At 43.6% G+C, this 27852-nt stretch overlaps 1 protein-coding gene across 1 annotated transcript; it reads right to left on the bottom strand.

Annotated features, from left to right (window-relative positions):
- Positions 1-291: 291 nt before the first annotated feature.
- On the bottom strand, positions 292-17030 carry LOC130122563 (gastrula zinc finger protein XlCGF57.1-like). The gene is made up of 3 exons (XM_056291495.1): positions 16830-17030; positions 1100-2321; positions 292-1015 (listed from the first exon to the last, which is right to left on the bottom strand). The coding sequence occupies exons 1-3, from the start codon at positions 16990-16992 to the stop codon at positions 388-390; spliced, it is 2013 nt and encodes a 670-aa protein (XP_056147470.1). The 5' UTR covers positions 16993-17030; the 3' UTR covers positions 292-387.
- Between the last annotated feature and the right edge of the window lie 10822 nt (positions 17031-27852).

The following is a 27852-nucleotide window of genomic DNA, read 5'->3' as shown; positions in this document are numbered from 1 at the left end:
GCAGACTGTTTCAAGCCCTCAGCTGTAAATTGGTCTGTGACTAGCACTTCACAGTATCCTGTTCCACATGTAGTAACACCATAGTGATGCTGTTTATCCATGACCAGTAAATCTTTATGCATGATCAATAATTCAGGTAAGAAGATCAAAGAAAGTCGAATCAGTTCATCTGGGCACAACTTTTCCTAAAAGAAATGTTTTATCGCTCATCTAAGTGACTTCTCCATATTAACAAAATTATCATAAAGGCATCATATATTGTTTGTGCAGTTGCACCATATAATGATTCAATTGAATCCTCTGACATATGTTGCAATATGAAATGATTAAGATGAATAGTCAGTTTACTTTTTTGCAGTGACCTGTGAGGCCTCTCACCAGTATGGATCATGACATGTTGTTTGAGATGCCATCTTGAGCTGAACCCATTTCCACAATCACAGCTCCTGAATGGCTCTCCACTGGATGAGTCCTTAAGTGCTTTTGTAAACATGCCTTCCGGATAAAGATTTTCCCACACGTGGTGCATCTGAATGGCTTCTCCACTGTATGAGTCTTTATGTGCCTTTGTAAATGTGCCTTCCGGGTAAACATTTTCCAACAAGTCGCGCATGTGAATGGCTTCTCCCCTGTATGAATCCTCATGTGTTTTTTCAAATCTGACTTCTGGGAAAACAATTTCCCACACGTGGTGCACCCGAATGGCTTCTCCCCTGTATGACTCCTCAAGTGTGTTTGTAAATCACACTTGCGGGGATACATTTTCCCACATGTGGCGCATCCGAATGGCTTCTCAGTTGTATGAGTCCTCCTCGTGTGTGCTCGTAAATTTGACTTGTCGGAAAACAATTTCCCACACGTGGTGCATCCGAATGGCTTCTCCCCTGTATGAATCCTTATGTGTGTTTTTAATTCTGACTTCAGGGTAAACATTTTCCCACAAGTGGTGCATGTGAATGGCTTCTCCCCTGTATGAGTCCTTACGTGCATTTGTAAACTTGACTTCAGGGTAAACCTTTTCCCACAAGCGGCGCAATCGAGTAGCTTCTCCCCTGTATGAATCCTCATGTGTATTTGTAAATATGACTTGCTGGTAAACATTTTCCCACATGTGACACATCTGAATGGCTTCTCCCCTGTATGAGTCCTTATGTGTGTTTGTAAATCTGATTTCTGGGTAAACATTTTCCCACAAGTGGCGCAATCTAGTAGCTTCTCCCCTGTATGAATCCTCATGTGTATTTGTAAATATGACTTGCTGGTAAACATTTTCCCACATGTGACACATCTGAATGGCTTCTCCCCTGTATGAGTCCTTATGTGTGTTTGTAAATCTGATTTCTGGGTAAACATTTTCCCACAAGTGGCGCATGTGAATTGCTTCTCCCCTGTATGAGTCCTCATGTGTTTATTCAAATTTGACTTGTGGGTATACATTTTCCCACATGTGACACATCTGAATGGCTTCTCCTCTGTATGAGTCCTTACATGCCCTTGTAAATGTGACTTCCGGGTAAACGTTTTCCCACATGTGGCGCATGTGAATTGTTTCTCCCCTGCATGAGTCCTTGCATGCCTTTGTAAATGTGACTTCTGGGTAAACATTTTCCCACATGTGGCGCATCCGAATGGTTTCTCCCCTGTATGAGTCCTTACATGCCTTTGTAAAAGTGACTTGTGGGTAAACATTGTCCCACACATGGTGCATCTGAATGGTTTCTCCCCTGCATGAGTCCTTGTATGCCTCTCCATGTCATACTTCCAGGTAAAATCTCTCCCACAAGTGGTGCATTTGAAAGGCTTTTCCCCTGTGTGAAATGTCATGTGAATTTTAAAAATTTCCAAATTATAAAGAACTTTCCCACAAATTTTGCACTTGTTGTAGGGTTTTTTGTAAGATTTCATCCTTGTTCTCCGAGTTGAACCCACCGCCTCACAGTTTCGGTGACTGCAAGTATGGTCAGCTTCACTCTTAGTTACATGACAGCAGTTAGAGAGGGTTTGGTGGTCACTTGTTGGTTCTGATATTAAAAAGTTGTCTTCTTTGGCTTCTAGTTGTTTCAGTTCAAATGAGGTGACAGCTGGGGGCTCTGTGTCTCCCTCTGTCTGGGTTTGGTAGAGTTGCGGGGGCAGAGGCTGATCTTGATCAACATTATTTCCATCACAAAGAGGGATAAATATGGACTCAGAGGTATCAGCTACCTCCTGCAATGGAAGTTGGTCTTCCTGTGGACTGAACCAGAATTCCCGTTGTTCCTCCTTGGCCAGAATGGGGTTTCTCTCCTGCTTACAATGCTGCTGATCAGATAACTGTACAAAGTCTGGATAGAGGGAAAAACAAGATCAATGCTGTTATTTACATCTACAGAGGTAGGTTAAATTTGATTCAGGATACCTACTGAAGTTTTGCCATACTGGCACATCCTGTTAACGTGTCTTAGGTAAACCTAGACTACGTGTAGCGTCTAATCTGTATCTGACCACATTATCTCGGTGGACAACCACATCAAGTTCACCAGGCAGGATGTGCAAAACAACAGGTTAGCCTTTTTAGACTGTGAAATTGCAATTGGTGATGGGGGACATTTGATTATTGATGCTTACCGTTGTAGATAAATACAATGGTGTGATGTTTAATAATGATGATTACAACGTATTGATTGGAATAAGGGATATAAGGACAGATTAATCATTGGGAAATCATATGCATAAGGAACAAGGTTTGCTACAAGGACACGAGGGGCTATAGGGGCAGTGGAAAAGTATTGAGTATGTCAGCAGACAGAGAAATGCAGAGTAAGCCATAGGGAGAGAAGTGGGTGACAATAACAGGATAAGATGTCCCATGAGGAAGATTGTGTCTACCCCCATAGAAGGTAAAAGACTGAGGGGCACTGGGGGGCACTAACCGTTAGAAGGAAGCGGCTACAATAATGTCTGAGTAGTAAGAGGAACAACAAGGGTGCTGTTGCCCTGGGGGGAGTAGACACAGGATGTGCTGTGCTCTGTGGTTTCAGAAACAGGAACAGGATCTCACGACAGCAGCTGCAGAGGGAGATCACTTGGAGTCCGGATATCATCAAGGCGGAAATGGAGTCAGATCAACGGACCAATCACAAAGAAGACAACACATTCATGTTTAGTCAACACTTTGTATAGTATAAAAGACTGGGTCAGGGAAAGAATAGTCAGTCAGACTTCGTGAACTGACACACTCTGTTGTTTGTCAGGGATAGGAAGATCTAGACCCAGAGCTCTGTATGCTTTATCCATTTACTGCTAAATAAAACGGATGGTTTGAGACCGAACATCTTCTCCTATTGCTTTATCAACAAACACGCAGGACTACGCTCTCACATAGACGAGAATGAGTTGGTAGAATGAGCTGCAGTCCAACACCATAAACCAACATGTACTGATCAGTACTTAAGCTTTGACTCTCATCATCCACTGGAACACAAGAGGAGGACTGTCATGACTTGTACATAGGGGAAACTAAACAGACGCTGGCCAGGATTCCAGAGTCTACACCCACCTACAAGCCAGTGGCCACTCTTTCAAGGATGAGGACGTGCACATCCTTGATAGGGTGGAACGCTAGTTTGAATGAGGAGTCAAAGAGACCATCTATGTGAAGAGAGAGCGACCATCCCTGAAAAAGTGTGGGGGGGGGGGGGTAAGCTTGCAACTGTCACCATCTTACTATGCTGTGATTGCAAACATGGCTGAATCCTCTCTGAATAGTACACAAACCCATTGAAACGATAATTACTAGTCACTCCCATATTTGCATATGAAATGTCGTTGGTTTCAGTTGTTATGGGATACTTGCAGACAGTTTAGACTGAAGAGGTCATTATCAGGGGCAGGGCCTGCTCTGGTTTCACAATGCTTTAAAGTATTCATGGGAGTGTGGACATTAGGAGTGGCCAGGTGACTGCGTTTCAATAAGAGTTTTTTTTTTAAACAGCCGTTTCATTGCTAAAATCATGCACATCAAATCTGGAGGAACGCCTGGCTGCAACCTACTAATAAAAAAGTAAATCTTACTTAAACGTTCCCTCACGTAAATAAAATATCAAAATGAACATACATATAAGGTGCAGTATTTAGAAAATGAACGGTACTTGAACTTCACTATACTTGTATTTGCATTAGCAGCTTTCAGCTTCATATTAGGACTGTGCAACAGAAATATTCCCTCACATAAATAAACAAGCACGAACCCGTCCAGACCCGCGGCGCACCGGATGGAGATAGTGATTGAAGTCTCTGCTGTGGATAAATGCAATGGTGTGATGTTGAATAATGATGATTACTTGTGGATAAATGCAATGGTGTGATGTTTAATAATGATGATTACAACGCACTGATTGGAATAAGGGATATAAGGATAGATTAATCATTGGGAAATCATATGCATAAGGAACAAGGCTTGTTACAAGGACATGAGGGGCTATAGTGACAGTGGAAAAGTATGGAGTATGTCAGCAGACAGAGAAATGCAGAGTAAGTTATAGGAAGAGAAGTGGGGGGAAAGAACAGGATAAGATGTCCCAAGAGGATTGTGTCTATCTCCAGAGAAGGTAAACGAGTGAGGGTCGCTAACCTTAGCGGCTCTAAATGGTAAAAGAAAACAATAGGGGTGCTGTGGCCTTGGGGGAGTAGAGACAGGATGTGCTGTGATCTGTGTTTTCAGAAATAGGAGCAGGAGGTCACAGCAGCTGCAGAAGAAGATTACTTGGAGTCCGGATATCATTGAGGTGGAAATGGAGTCAGATCAACGGACCAATCACAAAGAAGACCACACATTCATGTTTAGTCAACACTTTGTATAGTATAAAGACTGGGTCAGGGAAAGGAGAGAGAGTCAGACTTCGTGAACTGACACAATCTGTTGCTTGTCAGGGATAGGAAGATCTAGACCCAGAGCTCTGTATGCTTTATCCATTTACTGCTAAATAAAACGGATGGTTTTGAGACCGAACATCTTCTCCTATTGCTTTATAAACAAACACGCAGAACTACGCTCTCACATAGATGAAAATGAGTTGGTAAAGTGAGCTGTAGTCCAACAATTTGGTGACCCCGACGTGATAAAGATGGAGAAGTGACGGACTGACCACAGAAGTAAAAGACAACGGATAACTGCAGTGTGATGGCAACAACAAGTGGCTGCTGAAAAAAACTAAGGTAAACAGACGCCTGTTTTATCGAAGTTCTGTTATTGGCTATACCAAATTGTGTGTTGTCATTATACGACAAGTTTCCTAGTTAAAGTGGATGAATAAAGCATTGAAACGCACGGGTTTAAAGTCCCGGGGGTTAGAGGCCCTTGAAAGCAACAACAGTACTGAAAAGAAGACGTGCAGGTTTAGAGACCCATGAGGTTAGAGTCCTCATAAAAGCAGCGCATGCACGTGGGAAATACGGACGGGTTTAGAGACCCATGGGATAAAAGTCTCCATAAAAGCAGCGCATGTCCGTATAAGGGATTAGAGGCCCGAGTGAATAGGTTTAGAGACCCTTGGGGTTAAAAAAAAAAGTCCCCATAAAAGCAGCGCTCACTTGTTTATGATATGTGCTGTGTTTTAACGGCAAGCGGGAATGTTTGATATTTTGTATGATTAAAAAGTGTGTTGTTTGATAAAACTGTGTGTAAGGGTGGTAGAAACTCAGTAGTGTCTCAGAGAGGAAGGAGGGAGTGTCTCAGTGAGAAAGAATCAGCAGTGGAAACCTAACTGGTGTCAACGTAAACTGCCTGATAAAACTCACTGATTGGGTCAGTTGCTCGGGACGCATGTGCCATACAAACTGACTGGCTACTGAACTCTTCTCTGATTGGGTTGGTGGCTCAGAACGCAAGTGTCATACAAACCAGCTGGCTACTGAGAGAGGATAGATAAAACACAATGGAAGGGGAATTTGACAGGGAGTGTGAAGAATACGGAGGTTGCCCTCCCAATGTTATGTTGACCGTTAAGCAACAATGGGAAAGAAGCAGGAGTCACATTTTTGCAGGGCTCCCTAAGAACAAGTGAGACACCAAGATTGGGGTGTATGACAGTATATGGAAAGACTTACAAACACAGGGTAAGGTCCCCAACGAGGAGGAAAGGAAGAGATTGATATTATACCTAAGGAAGGCAGAAAAACAAGCTAATAAGAAAGCAGATGAACACTAGAAGGCGGAAAAAGTTTCCATGTTAATCAAAAGAAAATGGAAAAAAGACGGAGAGGAAAATGAACAGAGAAGAGCCCACTTACACAACATGACCTTAGCTTGCATGGCAGTAGAAATTAATCAAAAACACTCAGAAATAACCAAAGAAAAAGATAAAGGAAATGAAAAAACAGAAGCATCGGCGCCAATATATCCCAAAATACCCGGAATACAACCCCCTCCTTATCCCACACCGCAAAGACCACTCATGCATGTGGAAGAAGGAGTAATGAAAATTACAGCAATAGGAAAGGAGGACTACAGAGTGGCTAGGGAGAGGTTAAAGGAAGTAGTAAAAAGGAGTATATTAGAGGTGGATGATGTGGAGAGGGAGACAGAGCTGGGTGCAGGAAGCCAGAGAAGCGAGTAGGACAATACATGAACAGATAAGCGGACAGGAAGAGATAAACCAGGCAAGAAGCTCACCCACGACAGGGCCAGAAGCATGCTCCACCCCATACGGGGGAGGAGCTGGACAGTGGAGGATACAGAGTCAGGGGGTTGAAACAATGGATGGGTTCCAGGAGAGACAGCTCAGAGAGATAAGAGAGGAAGTGAATAGGGCAGACGGTCCCGAGGAGCGATCGGAGGCAGGTACAGAGGCAGGGGGTATGAGGAGTGATGAGGAAGACAAAGACAAAGTCACAATTTGCAGGGGCACTAACCAGGCACAACCAGACTCATATAGCGCCCCGTGCTGACCACTGGCATAGACACCAGCTTAGGGACAGAGAACAGATACAACCACCCGCTAGATATCATCAACTGCCACTGATATATAAAGGACCCCAAACGGGGGATGTGTATCAACCATTCTCATTCACAGACATGAATTGCATCCTGGATAAGATGCCCCCTCCCACTGAGTGAGGAGGGCCCTGGATGGAGAAATTTTGCCAACACACCTTGGGACACAAATTAGCTATGGGAGACTGGAGAGCATTATTGGGAAAACAACTAGCTATGTGGGAAATACAGCAGATTGAGGCTGCAGCAGGCACTAGTTATCTACCAGATTCAGAACCATTTACCAGACAAGCCACAGTTGTGGGAAGGGCAATGAGGGATAAATTCCCGCTTTTCCATGAAAGACGGAGAAGACATGTCAGCATTTTTAGGCAGATGCAAAGGCATATGGACAGACACCACAGGAAGCCATCCAGGTTCAGGACAGTTACAGACCACACTGTTTAGAAAAGCTGTTATGGCTGGAATGCCCAAAGCAGTACAAGATGCCATGGAGGGCAATCCAGACATCCCAGGCTGCTCTACTGAGCAATGGGAAAAACATCTGATTCATCATATGAAAAGACACAAGGCTACACAGGCTGAGGATAGACAGAGCACAGAGTCAGCCCAGGTACAGCTCCTAAAGCTCCAATTGGATGAGGCAAGGAAAAAGGTAAATGATGCTAAAAAGACAAACCAAAAGGTAGCCAATCAGATGGTTCAACAGCCGCCACCACAAAACTTCACCCCAAATTTGTACCAAGTGCCTGAATGAGTGCCTAGTTCCCCTTATGGGGGCAGGCCTGTAGGGGTAACAGGAGGCATGAGAGGTAGAGGGAGGGGTCGCGGAGGACCCAGAGGTATGCCACCTACATGCTTTGGATGTGACCAGCCTGGACACTGGAGAAGGGAGTGTCCCGTGCTGTGGGGACCCAGGGGAGGTCAAGGTCCAGCCAGCAACAAGGGTGGTTATGTGCAGCCCCCGGTCCAAGGGCCGCCTCCAGTTATGGTTCCACTTCATCAAGCCCCTCATGCAGCAGCAGCTCCACCGCAGGGACAATATCCCCAGACCATGCAGGGTGGTCAGGGGTATGAGTACTGAAGGGGCCCGGGAACTCAAGGGCAGGTGGGGCTGGCAGAACCCTACCTGCAAAAAAGGGTAATGGACATGGATCTGCATTTCCTAGTTGACACAAGTGCAAGGTTTTCCACTATCACGTGCGCCATGTCTCAGTCCAACCTTTCATCCTCTAGCGTCCAGCTAGTAGGGTTCTCGGGTAAACCAGAAAATCTGCTGTTGACGACACCTCTGACTACTACGGTGGCAGGACAGACTTTTTTACATCAATACATTTCATCACCAGCGTGCCCAGTCAATTTGATGGGGCGGAATGTGTTGGTGAGGTGTGGGGCATCAGTCATGTGTGGGCCAGAGGGACTGGTAGTGACTTTTCCCAATGGGTATTCTGTGAACTGTTCTCTGTCAATGATCCAGTCCAGCTCTCAAATGTTGTTGTCAGCTGATGTTTCACCCACGGCTGAAGGACTCTGGGCAGATATATACTGGGGACTCCTAGAACCTGAAAGCAAGCAAAGCAAAGGCGTACAGACTCTGTATCATCAGTGGCGGCCGTGGGTCCAAATGCTACATCCCTACTCCCCTCCATGTTACTCTGTACTATGATAGGGACGGGGATGAAATTTATCAGCAAACTTTTTACAATGACATTGAAGGGACACAGTGGGAAGTATTGTCTAGCTGTACTCTAGTGGGGAATGAAGGTGTGGCAGCTGCTGTTGAATTGACACCAGAACAATTTGAGTGCTATGAGATGTCTGAAGAGGCGGTGCCCCATATCACCTTAGCAGTGCATGTTAAACACCAGGCTAGAGATCTTGGGCCAATGTGCAAGCGTCTGATGGCACTGACAGACTGGGTTTGGACCCAACTCCCTGAATTACAGTACTCCCTATCCGAAAAAGCTTACAGGATCATGCACAAGACGGCTGACAAAGTGCTGTTAGAACATAGACAAATAGAGAGATTTCATGGCAGAGAGAAGGCTGATCACTCTGACGCCGCAAGCATGATAGACACTCTCCCTGAGGTGTTATGGTCAGCAGGCCCAACTGATGTAGGCCACTGCAAGAATGTTGATCCAATCTCTTTTGAATTGACAGATCACACTCCGATCTGGCAGAAACAGTACTCCCACGAACCTGAGGCAGAAGCAGGGATCACAGATACTATTGAGGGACTGTTGTTGGCGATGGGGGTGTTGGAGCCCTCAGAATCTGGCTGGAACACACCTATTTTACCAATAGAGAAGCAAAATACAGGGAAATACAGAATGGCTCACGACCTTAGACGGGTCAATAGTATTGTGTCAACTCCTACAGTCCCAGTACCAAATCCATACACTGCTATGTCTGCACTGTCCCCAGAACACAAATGGTTTTCCTGTATTGATCTGGCCAATGCATTTTTCTACCTACCACTAGCTGACCATGTGAGAGACATCTTCTCGTTTACCTATAAAGGCCAACAGCTAAGGTATACGAGGGTTCCCCAGGGTTTCATCTTGTCTCCTGGGCTGTTCAATCAGCTTCTGAAACAGCAGCTCACTGATCTCACCCTCCCAAAGGGGGTGGTGTTGATTCAGTATGTGGATGACATCCTTCTGGCAGCTCCAGATCATGTCTCCTGCCTAGCAGCCACCAAATCCCTATTAACTCAGCTGTATCACATTGGGTTCAAAGTTTCAAAAACCAAACTCCAGTGCTGCAGACAGATGGTCTCGTTCCTGGAGAGAATTATCTCTAGTAGAGGAACAGGTGTGTCCCCAGCCCATAGATCCTCAATCCTACACCATCCTAAACCAGTCACAGTGAAAGACATGCTCTCATTCCTGGGGTTGACGGGCTACAGCAGACAGTGCATAGGATCACATGGGGAACTCACGCACCCCTTAAGGGCCATGGTCAATGAGCAGGGGATGATAAATTTGCCAGCAAGCTTACAATGGACCACTGAAGCAGAGAACAACTTCGTTTCCCTCAAACAGGCTCTCACAAACGCTGCTGATTTAGCAGTGCCTGACTACAAAGAGCCATTCTATCTGGATGTTTCAGAAAAATCACATACGGTAAATGGTGTTTTTCAGAAAAAAAGGGGGAGGTAGGCAGGTGATGATGTATGCAAGTGTGACACTCGATCCAACAGAAAATAGACATCCACCATGCACAAGACATGCAGCAGGGGTAGCAAAAATTCTTAAAGTAGCACACATAGTCATGGGACATACTCTAACAGTCCTGACAACACACAGCATAGTGGCCTATGTGAACTCCGCAGCATTCATCATGACATCACTAAGACAGACAAGGTTGGAAAAAACCTCAATGCACCACACATAACATTCACACACGAGGGACTCAAGATGGCAGATAACATGGGGGAAGGTGAGCCACATGTGTGTGAAGAAAGAGAACAGAAAGATGTTAAGGTCAGAGCAGATTTACGGGCAAAACCCTTAGCTGACCCAGAGGAAGTGCTGTTCACAGATGGCTGTTGTTACAGACATCCCACGGGGGGACTGAAGGCAGCATATGCAGTGGTAAGACAAACAGATGAAGGGTTTGAGGAGGTAGTGACAGGAGGAGTAATAGGAAAAGAATCAGCGCAGCTAGCTGAATTACAGAGAATGATAGCAGCATTAGAATGGGCAGAAGGGAAAAAAGTAAACATCTACACAGACTCGGCATACGTGGTAGGAGCAATACAGGTGGAGCTCAGTCAGTGGATCAGAGCAGGATTTTTGACAGCAGCAAAAACCCCAATCAAACATGAGAAAGACATCAAGAGACTGGTAGAAGCTCTAATGAAATCAACAGAGGTAGCAGTAATAAAGTGCAGAGGTCACGACAAAACTGAAACAATGATAGCAAAAGGAAATCAGGAGGCAGACTCTGCAGCTAAAAGGGCAGCAGGTTACACAGCCCAATACATGATGATGCAGGTGGGGAAAACGGTGTATGATTTACTACCTGCCTGCGATGTAATTATGTTAATAAAGGAACAACAGAAAGCCTCTCCTCAAGAGTTCACAGTTTGGAAAGAGAGAGGGGCAACGGACTCCGAAGGAGTGTGGAGGTCGCCGGACGGCCGACCTGTGTTACCCCAAGGGTGGATGGCTTCCGTGTTACCGGAGGCGCACGGTCTAACACATTGTGGAAGGCACAGATGCAGAGACATCTGACCCATTGGTGGCATCCATTTTTGCCCGCAATGATTGTGAACCATATCAGGGAATGTAAAATATGTACAGAATACAATATCAGGGCTACAGTAAAGCCACACGAGGGAAATTTTCCTTTGCCAAAAATGCCAGGTAAAGAAATCATAATAGATTACACTGACATGTTGGAAAGAGTAAATGGGTATAGGTACCTCTTGGTCGCCGTGGATGCATACACTGGCTGGCCAGAAGCAGTACCTGCTAAAAAGGAAGATGCCAAAACGGTAATCAAATTCCTAATCAACCAATACATACCAACGCATGGGTTTCCAAAAAGAATCAGGTCAGATAATGGCACACATTTTAAGAACAAAGACCTGCAGGCAGTAGAAGCGGCCCTAGGACTGAAACATGCGTTTGGAACAGTGTATCACCCCCAATCACAGGGAAAGGTGGAGAGAATGAATCAGTCCATTAAAGGAAAAATAGGAAAAGTGTGCTCAAACAAAAATGAGTTGGGTGGATGCCCTACCCCTAGCTCTAATGTCAATTAGGAGCTCAGTAAACTCCATCACAGGTTACACTCCATGTGAGTTGACAACAGGGCAGCAGTTCCCGGGACCAGGAGCTGGAATCCCAACAACGGAAAAGGAAAGAGATCCGCTGAAGTAAAAACCTTACTATGACCAACTAACAGCTTTGGTGTCAGCTTTCTCAAAACAGGTCGCAGCAGCAGAGGGGAACCTAGAGGGTCAGACACCGCCCACTACGGACTGGGTTCTGCTGAAGGTGATCAAGAGGAAGTGGTCGGAGCCAAGGTGGACAGGGCCCTACAAGGTGGTTGAGAGGACATCACACGCGGTCCAACTACAGGGCAAAGGAGACAGCTGGTACCACTGGAGCCAGTGTGCAGCAGCAGATTCACCCGCTAGGTCACTGGAAGAGATAAGAAACACCACAGTTGACTCTGAATAAGTGTAAAGACACGAGCCACTATCCGTGGCGACAGTTATTATAGCTATCACTTTTGGATAAGATTTATAGTAACCGGCTTTGCATATACTCAGGCAAGCCACAATATACTCAAGATTGGAATGAAGAGTTTTGCCAGGTGCGGAAAGAATGTTCTGATGTTACTATAGAAGGTCAAAAGCTCTCCCAGAAAAGGTTTTTCTAGGATACAAGGAACTGATAACCAGAACACAAGAAGGTTTTGCTTGCTAAGAATTTTTGATATATGTTGATTAAGATGTTTGAGGGAACGGGAAAACCCCACCAAGCCAAATGGTGGTGGTTGGGAGTGTGCGGGGTCATTTCTATGGTAACAGTTACTCCAATATGGATGTGGGAATCATCCATCAGAGACAGACACACAGATCAAAACCAACACCACAACAGAACAAAGAGGGAAGGCCAGAGCCAACCAGATTACTGCATTAAAACATATGGCGGTATAGACGTAGACTATACTCTGGGAACGAACATGACATTTCAATTTGACTTATGCCATGTTATTAATTGTGGGAAACACAAGGAGAGGTGGAGAAGATATGATTTATACCTGTGCGGAAGTCCAGAAACTCACTCCAGTTGTCTAAGGCAGGGGGATCCGCTTAGGAACTCTGGCATGGGCAGTTTGTGTACCGGATGGGAACTGGTTTGGCAGTATACTGGTCCATCATGGACACCTACCAAAACCGCGGTCAAACATCCAGATACGGTTAACAAGATTAGTTTCATACGCGGCCAACTACGACATAAGTCGGGTTGGGTTAATCCCCTGTTGTTGACAATACACGACCTGTGGGATGATCCATTCATGACAGGTCAGAAAAAGGCATTCTATGTGGTTGCGGGAGTACATCAAGATGGCATGGACACCATGGGTCTCATTAAGGTGAATTTGTTAACACCTCCGTCCCCCAAGAAAACAGACGCCACGACTAGCGCATTCGAAATTAAACCTAGACAGAGCAAGGATGTAATCACCATAGATTACAATAAACTAACGAGAGGCGATATTGTCAAATTGGCTATTGGATATGGGGACAAAAACCTGTGGTTAGATTGGATGGCAGCTACTGCTGCCTCCATGAACAGGAGTAATTGTATTGCATGTTCTTCGGCCAGACCAACTCTTTTCACCGCCCCAGTACCTCTGTTTCCCGATACAGATCCTATAGGATTTCATTGCATGATGGCCCTAACTATGCAAGCTGAACCCCCTAACTGTAATACTCTCAGCTCTATTTTTCCACCCGTTAAAAACTCCACGGTGCCGCCGGCGTTCACCCCGAGAGCTAATAACTATACGTGTTTTTTTAGGAGCTCCAGCTCCGGTATGAAGATGGGACACATGCCTGACGGCTGGTGCAAAAACATACTTGATGTCAACAGTTGGTCGACCCCTAGCTCTATGGTGTGGGGAAGGGCTGACCTGTTTTGGTATTGCGGGGACAGGACTCTACATATCAGCCTGCCAGCAGATTGGTCTGGAACGTGTGCAATGGTCAGGTTGGTTCTACCCCTGTTTTTGCTAGGGCCACGCCAACAGGCAAATTTCACATATACCTGCCACAGGAGAGACATATTTGAGGTTGGCTATGGTTCTACCACATACACAGATGCCATAGGCGTTCCCAGGGGCGTTCCGATGAGTATAAGTTGGTAAATCAAGTGGCAGCAGGATTTGAGAACATCCCAATCATTAGTGCGCTATTTCCAGTCACTCCCAATAAGAATGTGGATAGAATTAATTATATCCATTAGAACGTCCTGAGGCTCGCCAATAAAACTAGGGACACTGTAGCAGGCTTATCTGAACAATTAGCTGCCACCTTGTTGATGACAGTTCAAAACAGAATGGCCCTCGACATGTTATTAGCTGAAAAAGGGGGTGTTTGCTCTATGTTTGACAATCAATGCTGCACTTTCATCTCCAACAACACTGCTCCAGATGGCTCGGTAACTATAGCCCTAAAAGGACTTAGGACCCTGTCGGAGGAGATGCATGAACACTCAGGTATAAACAACCCACTGGGAGGAATAAGAACAGTGGTTTGGGAAGTAGAAAGGTGTGATAGTGTCTGTGTTTCTGTCCCTGGTAGGCATGATGACTGCACTTGAGTTGTGTGGATGCTGTTGTATCCCCTGTATCAGATCCCTGTTTGAAAGGTTGATCGTCACTGCCATCGAAAAGAAGAGTCCCCCATCACCCTATCAGATGGCTCAAGTCGAGACAGAGACGGTGGCTCTGATGGAGGACGGAGGGTGTGAAGAACTGGGCAGTGACACAGAGGCTGAATGTGATGTTTGAATCTGATTGGTTGGTTGGTCTCATTTATATGAGACCAAAAGGGGGACTTGTGGATAAATGCAATGGTGTGATGTTGAATAATGACGATTACTTGTGGATAAATGCAATGGTGTGATGTTTAATAATGATGATTACAACATATTGATTGGAAGAAGGGATATAAGGATAGATTAATCATTGGGAAATCATATGCATAAGGAACAAGGCTTGTTGCAAGGACATGAGGGGCTATAGTGGCAGTGGAAAAGTATGGAGTATGTCAGCAGACAGAGAAATGCAGAGTAAGTTATAGGAAGAGAAGTGGGGGGAAAGAACAGGATAAGATGTCCCAAGAGGATTGTGTCTATCATGTTTAGTCAACACTTTGTATAGTATAAAGACTGGGTCAGGGAAAAGAGAGAGAGTCAGACACAATCTGTTGCTTGTCAGGGATAGGAAGATCTAGACCCAGAGCTCTGTATGCTTTATCCATTTACTGCTAAATAAAATGAATGGTTTTGAGACCGAACATCTTCTATTGTTTTATCAACGAACACGCAGGACTACGCTCTCACATAGACGAAAATGAGTTGGTAGAGTGAGCTGCAGTCCAACACTGCACAGTTTGAAAGTTTCGTTCAGAGGCGTTATTCTCGTTAGCCTTTTGATAGATATAAATGTAAGGACCTCTAAAATCTACTGTACATGCTTTGTGGTACTTCATTTACCAGCAAGCTTTGTGTCTTAAACATTTCCTATGTTCTTATAAGTTTCTAAACATGTAAACCAATGGAATGTATTTGCTCTTTGTATTTTTATTTGAATTTTGTTATTAGCCAATGATGTGGTGTGGAGTTGTTATGCCCGCGAAATCACGAGGTTCGCAACGGTCGATCTCTTCACGGAGAGGGAGGAGTTAGGCGGTCCGAGGAGTACGACGAAGAGAGAGGGCCATTTTTCTGCTGCTCCATCTAAGCACCCGTTTCGCGGAGACTTTATACACAGCAAATGCGGGTACTAGGCCCGCATTTGAGGTCAGGAGTGTTGCGATTGGCCTGCGGTCGTATGCTTGCTGGTGGGGTTGTTTTTGTATGCCGATTATTTTGTTTCTGCCCCATAGCCAGTGTCGCCGCTAGCTAGGTAAGTGGATTTAGCATCCAGTGCTAGTGTGTTAGCCGACTGGAGTGGTGGAGGCTAGCCAGAAGTCATCGGGCTGCGCTGCACAGTGATCTAACTAGGGGAGCCGCTCTGCTCCATTCCTGGGACTTGTCTGCTGTCCAAAGAGGACTCGCTTCATCTGCTCTGCGGCGCTGGGCCCACCGGAGGACCATTATCTTCGCCAGGGTTGTCTGAACATTGCAACCTGTGGCCATCTTGCGGGTGGAGGCCGCTACCGGGGAGCCGACAGCTAGCACTACGCCTTCCATCCTCTGGACTGCACACAGCCTCCCGGTCGAGGGAGCGATGGGTTGTGAGTAACCCGAAATTTTCATTTATACTCACACACAAACTCACTTTTGTCTCGTCGCCTGGGCATCGTAGCGGTGGCTGCCTTGCCCTCCGCTCAGAGAACTGCTTTAATGTGCACCAATGGGCCCCAACGGAAAGCGCTGGGTGTTTTTATGTTCTTTTGATACATTCTTCCTGTTTATTGTGACCGGTTGTCAAACCCTGTGTAATTTTAATTAATGTTTATTTAATCAACAATACTACACTCGTGTGGTACTCTCTCTCTCTTTCTCTCTCATTATTATCAAATAAATCCTATTATTATTAATTATATTTCGGGTGTATTGGCAGCTCATTTTCCGCATATTCAAAGCCTAGGTTCCTTATAGAGTGCTGGTAATAAGCTTGTACAGTAATTCAGTACACAGCAGGGTTATAAGATCTGCATTAACCACGTGTTTAATTCTGGGAAGATACACCATTCACTAGCCTTCGGTAAGTGTAGTATTTTCACAGTGGAGGCACCGCGCTACTAAATTTATTATTATCTTGGTTAATTATTCATATTGTAAATAATCACTAATATTGTCATTAGTGGCACTAGCCTACTAGTACACAGGAGGTTCAGCCAGCTCACCATCCCACCGCTGAGAACTCAGGATCCTGTTGCGCTGTTGATGTGTATTGTAACACTTTAGTAACTGGGAGCATCAGGCTTTTATCTCGTTTAAATGTGCTTGGCGTTGCCCACCAGTGGAAAAGGGGTTACACAAACTACAGTCACACAGATCTGTGTTGATTCCCGTAGCAAATAAACAAGGAAATCAAACTGAAAGAAGAAATGCAAGAATGTTTTGATTATGGATGAAACACACGCAAACTTGATTTGACCAACCTGTTCTGTGTAAGGTAACACTGGGCTTCAGGATGATGTCCAGCAGTCTCCTCTGTCGATCAATCTCTTTCTCGCGCTCTTCTATTGTCCTCTCGAAAGCTCCTAATATCTCCTCAGCTGCTGCACTTAGTCGCTCGATGACGAACGATTTTAAAAGATTCATTCTGGACACCGCAAACTACTACTACTAGTAGTACTACTGCAAATACTACTACTACTCACGGCTGCTCACTGGGAAAATAAAACGAGTTGAAATCAAACGGCACTATGTCGCACGTAACTGATTTTTGTTGGAAGTGTGTCGCGCGTGGCTGTTTTTCCCTATCTTCTTCTTCTTCTTCTACCAGTTTACTGGTGGCTCGCAAACAACTTTAAGGTGCATACCGCCACCTACTGTACAGGAGTGTCACATCATGCCATTTTACCCTATTAAATTCTACCATCAAACTTGTGCCGCTTTAAAAAAAAGTAAAGAGTAACTGGTTTTCTATCTTTCACTTGAAGTAGAAAAGCGGTTGACATTAATCACAAAAACTGCACTACCGCCACCTATTGAGCTGAGGCGCGAACAAGGGATTCATTATCTGTTCTTAATCTAATCAGTTTCCGGCAGTCTGTATGTAGAGGATGGGAAAATAGCCTCTATTAGAAGTTGAATAAAAACTGACACCCCCTCCCCCTTATTTTTTTTTTAAATTTGTAAATCTAAAACATGTAAATCGCCAGCTGCTTTATAAATAGTATTCTTTCTGTACGTCAATTTATTTAAATGTTGTTATCTTCTGGTGACAGCAGGGGACACTTTAATACCGGGTACAGTAGGGAAACACCCAACTCAAGCCGTGTTGGTTACGTCAGGGGCAGTGATTAAAGTGGGCCGGAGCTACCCGGATCCCGACACCGGCACTTCCCCTCCTCCTCCTCCCCCGGGTCAACCGGAGCTGAGATCCGGCACTCTGTAGACAGGAGTAATTTCAACCTTTTTGTCACAGTAAAATTTAAAACAAAAAACATGATGCAGCCAATTCACAAGCATTACAAAATAAATCGCAAATAAAGTCGTTCTTCTATTTTGATACTACTTTACTTTTTCTAAAAGTTTGAACGATATCGCGTCCTCACGTGACCCGCACCTGCCTGCTGTCTGGCTTCCCCAGACTTGACATCAAAAGAGACTGGCTTCACGCTCACGGGTCAGGGTCAGTTCACCGCACCAGGCAGACAAGACTCGAGAGAGCGTCAACCTGCTACCTGCGCTATTATCTTGGATTGGGGGGCATAAAGAGTGAGTATCTTCAGTGTATTTCCAATAGTATTTCCAATAGTTTTGTCTAGCTCTGCTGTGGTTTTCATTCAAGCAACTAACGTTAGCGAACGTAACGTTAGTTGTCAGAGCTATAGAAGTCCATGGCTCTTTGTGTTCCGATGTTTACCAACGCCCGTCGCTAACAGAGCCATAGGTATGAGTGGCTCTTTTGTGTACCGATGTTTGGCCGTGCCCGTCGTTATCGGAGCTGTCGATTTGCATTTGTTTAGCAGCGACGGTCGTTGGGGGTGTTAGTTTCGACTTCATTGTTCAGTGGTCATGAGAGTCGTTGGAGCCGTTAGTGACCGACTGTTGTTCTTGGAGGCTAGGCTTCTGGAGTCTCCTGGGTAGAGATGAAAGGACGGCATTGTAAGTGGGAGACAGGTGGTGTCGCAGACCTCCTCCTCTGTTGAGGGATGGTTTTTCCAGTTTCGCATAGATGGCTTCCTTCACCCCTCTTTCAAACCATCTATCTTCCCTGTCCAAAATGTGTACGTTGCTGTCCTGGAAGGAGTGTGTCCTCTCCTTTAGGTGTAGATAGACTGCTGAGTCTTGTCCTGAGGACTTTGGCCTTCTGTGTTGGGCCATCCGTTTGTGTAGCGGTTGTTTGGTTTCTCCTATGTATAGGTCAGTGCAATCCTCATTGCATTGTACAGCATACACCAGATTGCTTTTTGGGGTGTGTGGTACACGGTCTTTGGGATGAACCAGTCTTTGTCGGAGTGTGTTGCTGGGTTTGAAGTATACTGGGATGCGGTGTTTGTTGAAAATTCTCCTGAGTTTCTCGAAGTAGCGGAGTGAGAGAGGAGCGTTAGTAGCCATGGATAGCAGATACACTAGCAGCCAATGACTGCTGGATGAGTCAGAAATGTTTTCTAAATCATTTATTTAGTTATTCCTCTATGTATTTACCAATTATCACATCAAATGGAAGGGACTCTGTATGTATGTAGTATGTATGTCTGTCTTCGATTTTCATGACAACTGTTCATCTGATCGACTTCACACTTGACTGCTGTATTGCTGAGGACCCACGGGAGTGCAATGTCAAGTGTGAAGTTGTTTTGATGAGCAGTTCTCTAGCTCTCTAGCTAGCTTAGGCTAAGCTTAGCATGCTATATGTTCATGCCAAACGCATAGATGTGACGAGGTCACGCGCATGATACAGACGTGAAGACGTTCTGCACGTGATGATGTAATGGGTATAAATACCACAGCTCAACTGTCCCCACCTTCAGATTACAAATGTCCACAGCAGTTGCAAGTCGAACGGGCACTGCACTAGTCATTTATATGCTGCAGACATTTTATTCTTGAATGTAACATTTAGTATGCTCTCAGAACAAGATGTTGCATTTTTCTAAAGGTTTGTCTAGGGGATGAAGCCAAATTTTAGGGGTTCTTTCAATGGCTTTTCATGGTGTATGAATATGTTAGCATGAGAAGAGCAAAGTTCAGCTGACCTGATGCAGAATGCCGCTGATCTCCTTCAAATGCAGAGGTTTGTACTTTCTGAGCTGCATGAGCTTGACAAGGTTCATCTCCAAGTGTTCAAACTCCAGAAAGATGTAGTCCTGGTGGATGAACCAGCCACTCCACTTCACGAAGTTGCACATATCGGTGTCCCGGGCCTTCAGTCTGGTGAGTATGGCTATCTAAGAGTATGGTTAGCAAAATCACACAGCTTTTAACAGCAAGTTAGGAAGATACTTTGGTACACAAACTTGGATAAAAAGTCTCCTGCTTTACCTCTTGCTTTGCCTGGAGGATCATATCTGGCCTCTTTGTTATCATTTTCACAGCCACAGCTTTGCCGCTGCGTGATTGTACACATTTGTTGACCTTGCTGAAGCCGCCTTCTCCAAGAAACTCCTGCACCACATAGTTGGTGGAGGTGGCACACAGCACATCACCTGTCTGAATCTCAAAGGATCCTGGAGTACCCATCTGAACGTAGGAAAGGATGGATACACAACAAACAGGGTTAGCATCTTGTGTCATAAAACATGACAGCATCAACTATGTACACCTTTGAGCAAATCTATATGACTAAGACTTAATATTTTCCATGTTTATATGTGTTGTATATAGGAGAGCCAACAGCAGGATTACCACCATTAAATTCAGCATTGGGATGCTGTACCACCCTGTGTGTTGTATTTTTAACACATCCCTTCACGTGTCAGGGAACTTTTCAAATCCAGTTATATTATACTATAATGGAAGGAATCTCTGCATGCATGTATGTATGTATGTATGTATGTATGTATGTATGTATGTATGTGTGTGTGTGTGTGTGTATGTGTGTGTATATGTATGTGTGTATGTATCCTGTCCTTCGATTTACTCGCCAACCTTTCATCCGATCGACTTCACACTTGGCAACTGTAATGCTGGGGACCAACAGAAGTGCAGTGTCGAGTGTGAAGTTGTTCGGATGAGCGGTTGTTGAGAAAATCGATGGACATACATACATACATACATACATACATACATACATACATACATACATACATACATACATACATAGAGGCTGGAAAAATAGGTGTACTATCTCTTTAATTGCTGTGCGTAACACACATTGTGGTTGGAAAGGAGAAGGAGAAGACACCTAAACAGACACTAGGATGAAGCAATCAGAGATCACAAAAGCCAGCCTAGTCAGAATGCTTGAGTTTGCCAGAAAGATGTGTCGGCATCGATTAATTGTCTCTGGTCCCTTACCTGTGAGGGGTAATGATGAGATGTACAGTAGGCTCACCTCAATGAACCGCTGGCTGGCGTGTTACTGTAATGAGCAGGGATTCGGCTTCGTTGATAACTGGCCTTCTTTCTGGGGCCGCCCTTACCTGCTGAAAGCGGACGGCATTCACCCTACTGGGGACGGCGCCGCTCTTTTGTCTAGCAATATAGATAGTTGTTTACGTTTAGTTTGACACTAGGGACTTAACATTCAGCAGGTTGCAGGTGATTAGAGAGCCTGCTAGGTTTAAATGTAGTGCGGATGTGGAGTCAAGTAGTTTAATTAATGTTAGTCAGGGAATTTCTCATAGTGTAGATTATCAGCCTGATAGCTTGGTCTATAACATTGAGACTGTCTCCCTACCCTGCTGCTGTATTGCTCCCAAGCTCTCCTCTCCTAAATGTGTGAATCACAATAATCTAGTAATTATTCCTACCACTGGTAGTGGTGAGATGTGCGACAAAGTACCTAATAATCTACAAAACCAAACAGCTAATGTTATCAAGAATGTGACCACATATCGTCCAAAGTGTTGGTGGCCAAAATTCTCAACAAGGTGTCTAATTCTAATTAATCTTTCACCTATTGGTAGCTCTAAAGCTCTGCCTACTACTGATCACTTCCACAAGATGCTTAAATTTGGTTTCATAAATATCAGATCACTGTCTACCAAAGCCTTACTAATAAATGATCTGATTCTTGAACATAGTTTTGATATGATTGGGTTATGTGAAACATGGCTGAAACCAAATGTTTTCCTTCCCTTAAATGAAGCTTCCCCACCTGACTATACGTATGCCCATGTAGCTCGGGCAAATAAACAAGGCGGGGGTGTTGCCTTAATATATAAATCTATTTTCAATCTGACTTCTAGACTTGAATCTAAATTCCAGTCTTTTGAGTCTCTTATTCTTGGTCCATCTCCCTCAGCCATGAATAGACTTGGCTCAGTCCAAATTGGAATACTCTACCGGCCTCCTGGCTGTTACTCATTATTTCTTGGAAGAATTTGGAGAATTTGTCTCGGGCCTTGTTACTCACTCTGATGAGATTCTAATTCTAGGTGATTTCAATATTTATCTGAATAAGGCTGCTGATCCTCTAAGTAAAGCCTTTCTGGCACTAGCTGATACTTTTGGGTTCACTCAGTTTGTTCCAAGAGTCGACTCATTGCAGTGGTAACACCCTTGATTTGGTTTTATCCAAAGGAATAGCTGTTTCTGATCTGGATATCTTACCAACCACATCTGCTGTGTCTGACCATTTTCTCATCAAATTTGAAGCATTATTGGCCTGTCCAGTTAATGTCAGCACAGATGTAATTGCCACTCGCCATATCGGTCCCTCCACTGTAGCTGCATTTGGCCAGCAGCTGCCTGAAATCTTGGCTCCTTTCACCGTGGTAAATGACTCTGTTGAAAATTTCACTAGTGACTTAAATGTGGCCCCCTCTAGTCTCCTCGATTCAGTTGGCCCTCTCACTACCAGAGCTAGGCAACTAAAGAGGCCTACACCCTGGTTTAATGATGAGACACGTGCTCTTAAGCGGACCTGCAGGAGACTGGAACATAAATGGCGAAAATCAAAATTGGAAGCTTTTTACCTATCGTGGCCCGAGTGTTTATTGAAATACAAGCATGCTTTATCTACTGCAAAAACATCGTATCTCTCTCACTTAATAAATATTAATAAACATAACCCCAGATTTCTCTTTGACACTGTATCTAAACTTACTAAAAAGCAGTCGTCTATTAGCTGCTCACCATTCACAGCCCATGAATTTCTAGATTTTTTCTGCAATAAGGTTGATGAGATCTTAAACAAAATTAGTTCTTCAACTCCATCTACTCCTGCAGATCCTGTCATACTAAATTCATATCTACACAATGAGTCACTGACAGTTCCAGTTATTACAGCTTTTGAGACTATCTCACTTGATACTTTGACTAAGTTCATGTCAGCTTCTAAACCAACTGCTTGCCTACTTGATCCCTTACCAGCAAAACTTTTTAAAGACCTCTGGCCTTTTCTTGGCCCTACAATGCTAGACATCGTTAATTTATCTCTTACTACTGGCATTGTTCCCAGCAGTTTTAAGACAGCTGTGGTTAAACCTCTACTTAACCGCACCTTGATCCAGGGTCTCTTAATAACTATCGGCCAGTCTCTAATCTTCCATTCTTCTCTAAAGTACTAGAGACAGTTGTGTATCAACAACTTTTGACCCATATAAAAGAAAACAATCTATATGAACCTTTTCAGTCGGCTTTCAGGCCCTGTCACTCCACTGAAACTGCTCTGACCGGAGTGGTAAATAATCTTCTACTGGCTATCAACTATGATTCCACTTCTGTGCTTCTACTACTGGACCTCAGTGCAGCCTTTGACACCATTGATCACTGTATACTTTTAGATAGATTAAATTGTAATTTTGGTGTCTCTGGCTTAGCTCTCTCTTGGCTTAAGTCCTACTTATCTGGAAGAACATATTGTGTCTGCTATAATAATATTATATCAAAATTTTCTGACATCAAATATGGTTTGCCTCAGGGCCCTCTACTTTTCTCTCTTTACATTACACATCTTGGCCAAATTATACGCCGTTATGGAATAAATTTCCATTGCTATGCTGATGATACTCAGTTGTATGTGCCTATAAGGGCTGATGATCATACTCAAATCACTAACTTAGAGGCCCGCTTGGCTACTGTGAAAAACTGGATGTCACTTAACTTTCTGCTTTTAAATTCAGATAAAACTGAGATGCTAGTCATTGGCCCTGCTAGACACAGACACCAATTTGATCAAGTAACGATAACAATCGACAACTCTGTGGTTTCACAAAGTGTGGCAGCCAAAAATCTTGGTGTTACGTTTGATCCCAGCCTTTCCTTTGATAAGCACATTAAAGAAATCACCAAGACTGCCTTTTTTCACTTACGTAACATAGGTAAAATTTGGTCTTTTCTGTCCATGGCTGATGCAGAGACTCTAACACATGCATTTGTTTCATCTAGACTTGATTACTGTAATGTTCTGTTCTCAGGTCTGCCACATTCTAGTACTAAAAGTCTTCAGATGGTTCATAATGCTGCTGCTAGAATCCTAACTAAAACTAGGAAATTTTACCATATTACACCAACTCTTGCCTCCCTTCATTGGCTTCCTATCCATGTTAGATCAGAATACAAGGTGCTTCTGCTGACTTATAAAATCCTAAATGGGCTTGCCCCATCCTACCTGTCTGATCTCCTTAAACCTTACATGGCATCTCGAGCACTTCATTCTCAAAATACAGGGCTCCTGTGTGTACCCAAAGTTAAAAAGAAGTCAGCTGGTGGCAGGGCCTTTTCCTATCGGGCTCCATTGCTGTGGAATAACCTGCCTGCTGCCATCAGACAATCAGAGTCTGTTGAGTCCTTTAAATCCAAACTTAAAACTCATCTTTTGGCCTTAGCTTACAATTAGTTGCCTTTAAGTTGAGTGCTTCACAACCTGCACTGGATGGCGGGTTGGTTTTCAGTCTCAATGAATTTACCAACCGCTGTTCTGCCGACGAGATTATCGAGTATAGATTATGACTAATTGATGACTTAATTGATTATGGCTAATGACTATTGCAAACTGTTCTCTTCTCTAACAAGTCTTTTCTCTCTCTCTGAATGATGTCTTCTCCTTTCTCTTTTTCTGTGTTTGAATGGTGTCATGTGAGTCTCTCTTGCGTGCATGTGCAGTCGGTTCTCCTCCCAGGTCTCCGTGGTGATGGTGGTCGCCATTTGGATGCTGCCTGCCCTTCCACTCCTCACATAAATATCTCTTTTATTACATGATGATGCTGGTCGCGTGGCTTGGGTCCTGGACTGCTCCGTTGGCATGTGGACACTGCTTGGCATCCTGTGCATCATGTTCTTCATAAATCTTATGTCCATTATAATTCTATTATCCTATTTAAAGGTTGTATTATATAAATTGCGTGAACACAACATCCATTGCACGCTGTCCGTCTTGGGGGAGAGATCGTTGCTCTCCCTGAGGTTTCTTCCTATTTTTTTCTCCCTGTTAAAGGGTTTTTTTAGGGAGTTGTTCCTTATCCCATGAGAGGGTCTAAGGACAGGATGTTGTGTTGCTGTTAAGCCCGCTGAGGCAAATTTGTAATTTGTGATATTGGGCTATACAAATAAAATGGATTTAATTAGTGTGGTAAATGACACAAAACCATGACCAGTGGTTGTAAGTGAAACTAATGACAAGAGCAGGAGTGTTTCCAGGATCTGAGGACATTCGAGGCTTAGCCCGGACTTCCGTAGGGGGATCTAAGGGGTCCTCCCACGCAACTTTTTTTTTTTTATAAACAAGCCTATTTTAAGGCTTTTTTATGCACTCTGGCACCTTATTTACATTCAAAGTACTTGTTTTAATCATTGAAAAATTGACATGTGTGCCTCAAAAACTGTTTTTACTCTCCAGTTAATTATGAATTGTGGTGTTAAAAATATTAGTAGTTGTTACTAATTAGTATTAGTACTGAGTAGAAGCAGGATACTTCACAACTGCTATCATTAAACATTTGCTGACATGCTACAGTACCAGACTAGAGAAAAAAAAAGTTAAATGTATTTATGTTGACATTAGTTAATTGAAATATTAAATGTTCTTTCACTCAGAAACACACACACACACACACACACAAACACAAATATTCGGGGCTACACTCAAAACGACCATGGGTGGTCGCAATGACCGCGCACGGTTTTTAAACTCAATATTCTGTCAAGATAAATACCAATTGAGATATTAATGCATTGCATATGTTAGTATGTCTGTTATGAAGCTAACTGACACCAAAATTAAAATTTTAACAACTATAATACTATTTTTAAACAATTTGAACTTCAGAAAGACACGGTCGAACTTGAATTGCAAAATTTACCTTTTTAAAATATCGTAGCGAACCCAGGGGGGCAGCCGGGGACCGTCGCCACAACCGGGACACGAATCCGAGGCTCCCGCACCACGGGCGACTAGGCTAACCAGTCGACTAAAGCAGTGGTTCTCAACCTTTTTGGGGTCCTGGACCCCCTGCGTATTTTTGATCTACCCTGAGGACCCCTCCACCTGATCTTGGGGGAGGGGGGTTGCAATTTGATAGAAACAGTAGAAACTGCATTTTAAATTGCATTATAGCATTTATTCACTCTTTGGGGCAAAAATAAGAGCTTTCAGTTGTAACTTAGATATAGTTAACAAAACAGAATTCTTATGCAGTAACTTTCAGATATATGTAACAAAACCGAATTCTTATGCAGTAACTTTCAGATATACACTACCGTTCAAAAGTTTGGGATCACCCAAACAATTTTGTGTTTTCCATGAAAAGTCACACTTATTCACCACCATATGTTGTGAAATGAATAGAAAATAGAGTCAAGACATTGACAAGGTTAGAAATAATGATTTGTATTTGAAATAAGATTTTTTTTACATCAAACTTTGCTTTTGTCAAAGAATCATCCATTTGCAGCAATTACAGCATTGCAGACCTTTGGCATTCTAGCTGTTAATTTGTTGAGGTAATCTGGAGAAATTGCACCCCACGCTTCCAGAAGCAGCTCCCACAAGTTGGATTGGTTGGATGGGCACTTCTTTGAGCAGATTGAGTTTCTGGAGCATCACATTTGTGGGGTCAATTAAACGCTCAAAATGGCCAGAAAAAGAGAACTTTCATCTGAAACTCGACAGTCTATTCTTGTTCTTAGAAATGAAGGCTATTCCATGCGAGAAATTGCTAAGAAATTGAAGATTTCCTACACCGGTGTGTACTACTCCCTTCAGAGGACAGCACAAACAGGCTCTAACAGGTACTATTTAATGAAGATGCCAGTTGGGGACCTGTGAGGCGTCTGTTTCTCAAACTAGAGACTCTAATGTACTTATCTTCTTGCTCAGTTGTGCAACGCGGCCTCCCACTTCTTTTTCTACTCTGGTTAGAGCCTGTTTGTGCTGTCCTCTGAAGGGAGTAGTACACACCGGTGTAGGAAATCTTCAATTTCTTAGCAATTTCTCGCATGGAATAGCCTTCATTTCTAAGAACAAGAATAGACTGTCGAGTTTCAGATGAAAGTTCTCTTTTTCTGGCCATTTTGAGCGTTTAATTGACCCCACAAATGTGATGCTCCAGAAACTCAATCTGCTCAAAGAAGTGCCCATCCAACCAATCCAACTTGTGGGAGCTGCTTCTGGAAGCGTGGGGTGCAATTTCTCCAGATTACCTCAACAAATTAACAGCTAGAATGCCAAAGGTCTGCAATGCTGTAATTGCTGCAAATGGAGGATTCTTTGACGAAAGCAAAGTTTGATGTAAAAAAAATCTTATTTCAAATACAAATCATTATTTCTAACCTTGTCAATGTCTTGACTCTATTTTCTATTCATTTCACAACATATGGTGGTGAATAAGTGTGACTTTTCATGGAAAACACGAAATTGTTTAGGTGATCCCAAACTTTTGAACGGTAGTGTATGTAACAAAACAGAATATGTATTCAGTAACTTTCAGATATATGTAACAACAGAATTTTTATGCAGTAACTTTTAACAATGCAAACGGGAGCGAGATCTCTTATTAAAATACAATAAATTACATTTGTGAAACAGATGTAATTTGAGAAAAAAGTCCTGTTACCCTTTATAGTTTAGGTAGATAAAGGTCTCAGTCACATTCGAGTAAAATAATCCTATTTCTATAAATGTCATAGGATCTTTTTTTTAAAGATATTTTATTTTCACGGACCCCTTGCAATTACACCACGGACCACTAGGGGTCCGCGGACCCCCGGTTGAGAAACACTGGACTAAAGGGTCCGACCCCTTAGTCAAGGGCTACTGCGTCTACTTATTCGTGTACGTTATAATATATAAAATCAAAACGGAAAATACATATCGCTAATCTAGCAAACGTGACAAGGCCTATAAAA

This window comes from Lampris incognitus, chromosome 13 (genome assembly GCF_029633865.1).
Source record: "Lampris incognitus isolate fLamInc1 chromosome 13, fLamInc1.hap2, whole genome shotgun sequence".
Lineage (NCBI taxonomy): Eukaryota > Metazoa > Chordata > Actinopteri > Lampriformes > Lampridae > Lampris > Lampris incognitus.
The sequence above is the reverse complement of the archived record's forward strand: the minus strand, read 5'-3'. Positions and strand labels throughout refer to the sequence as shown.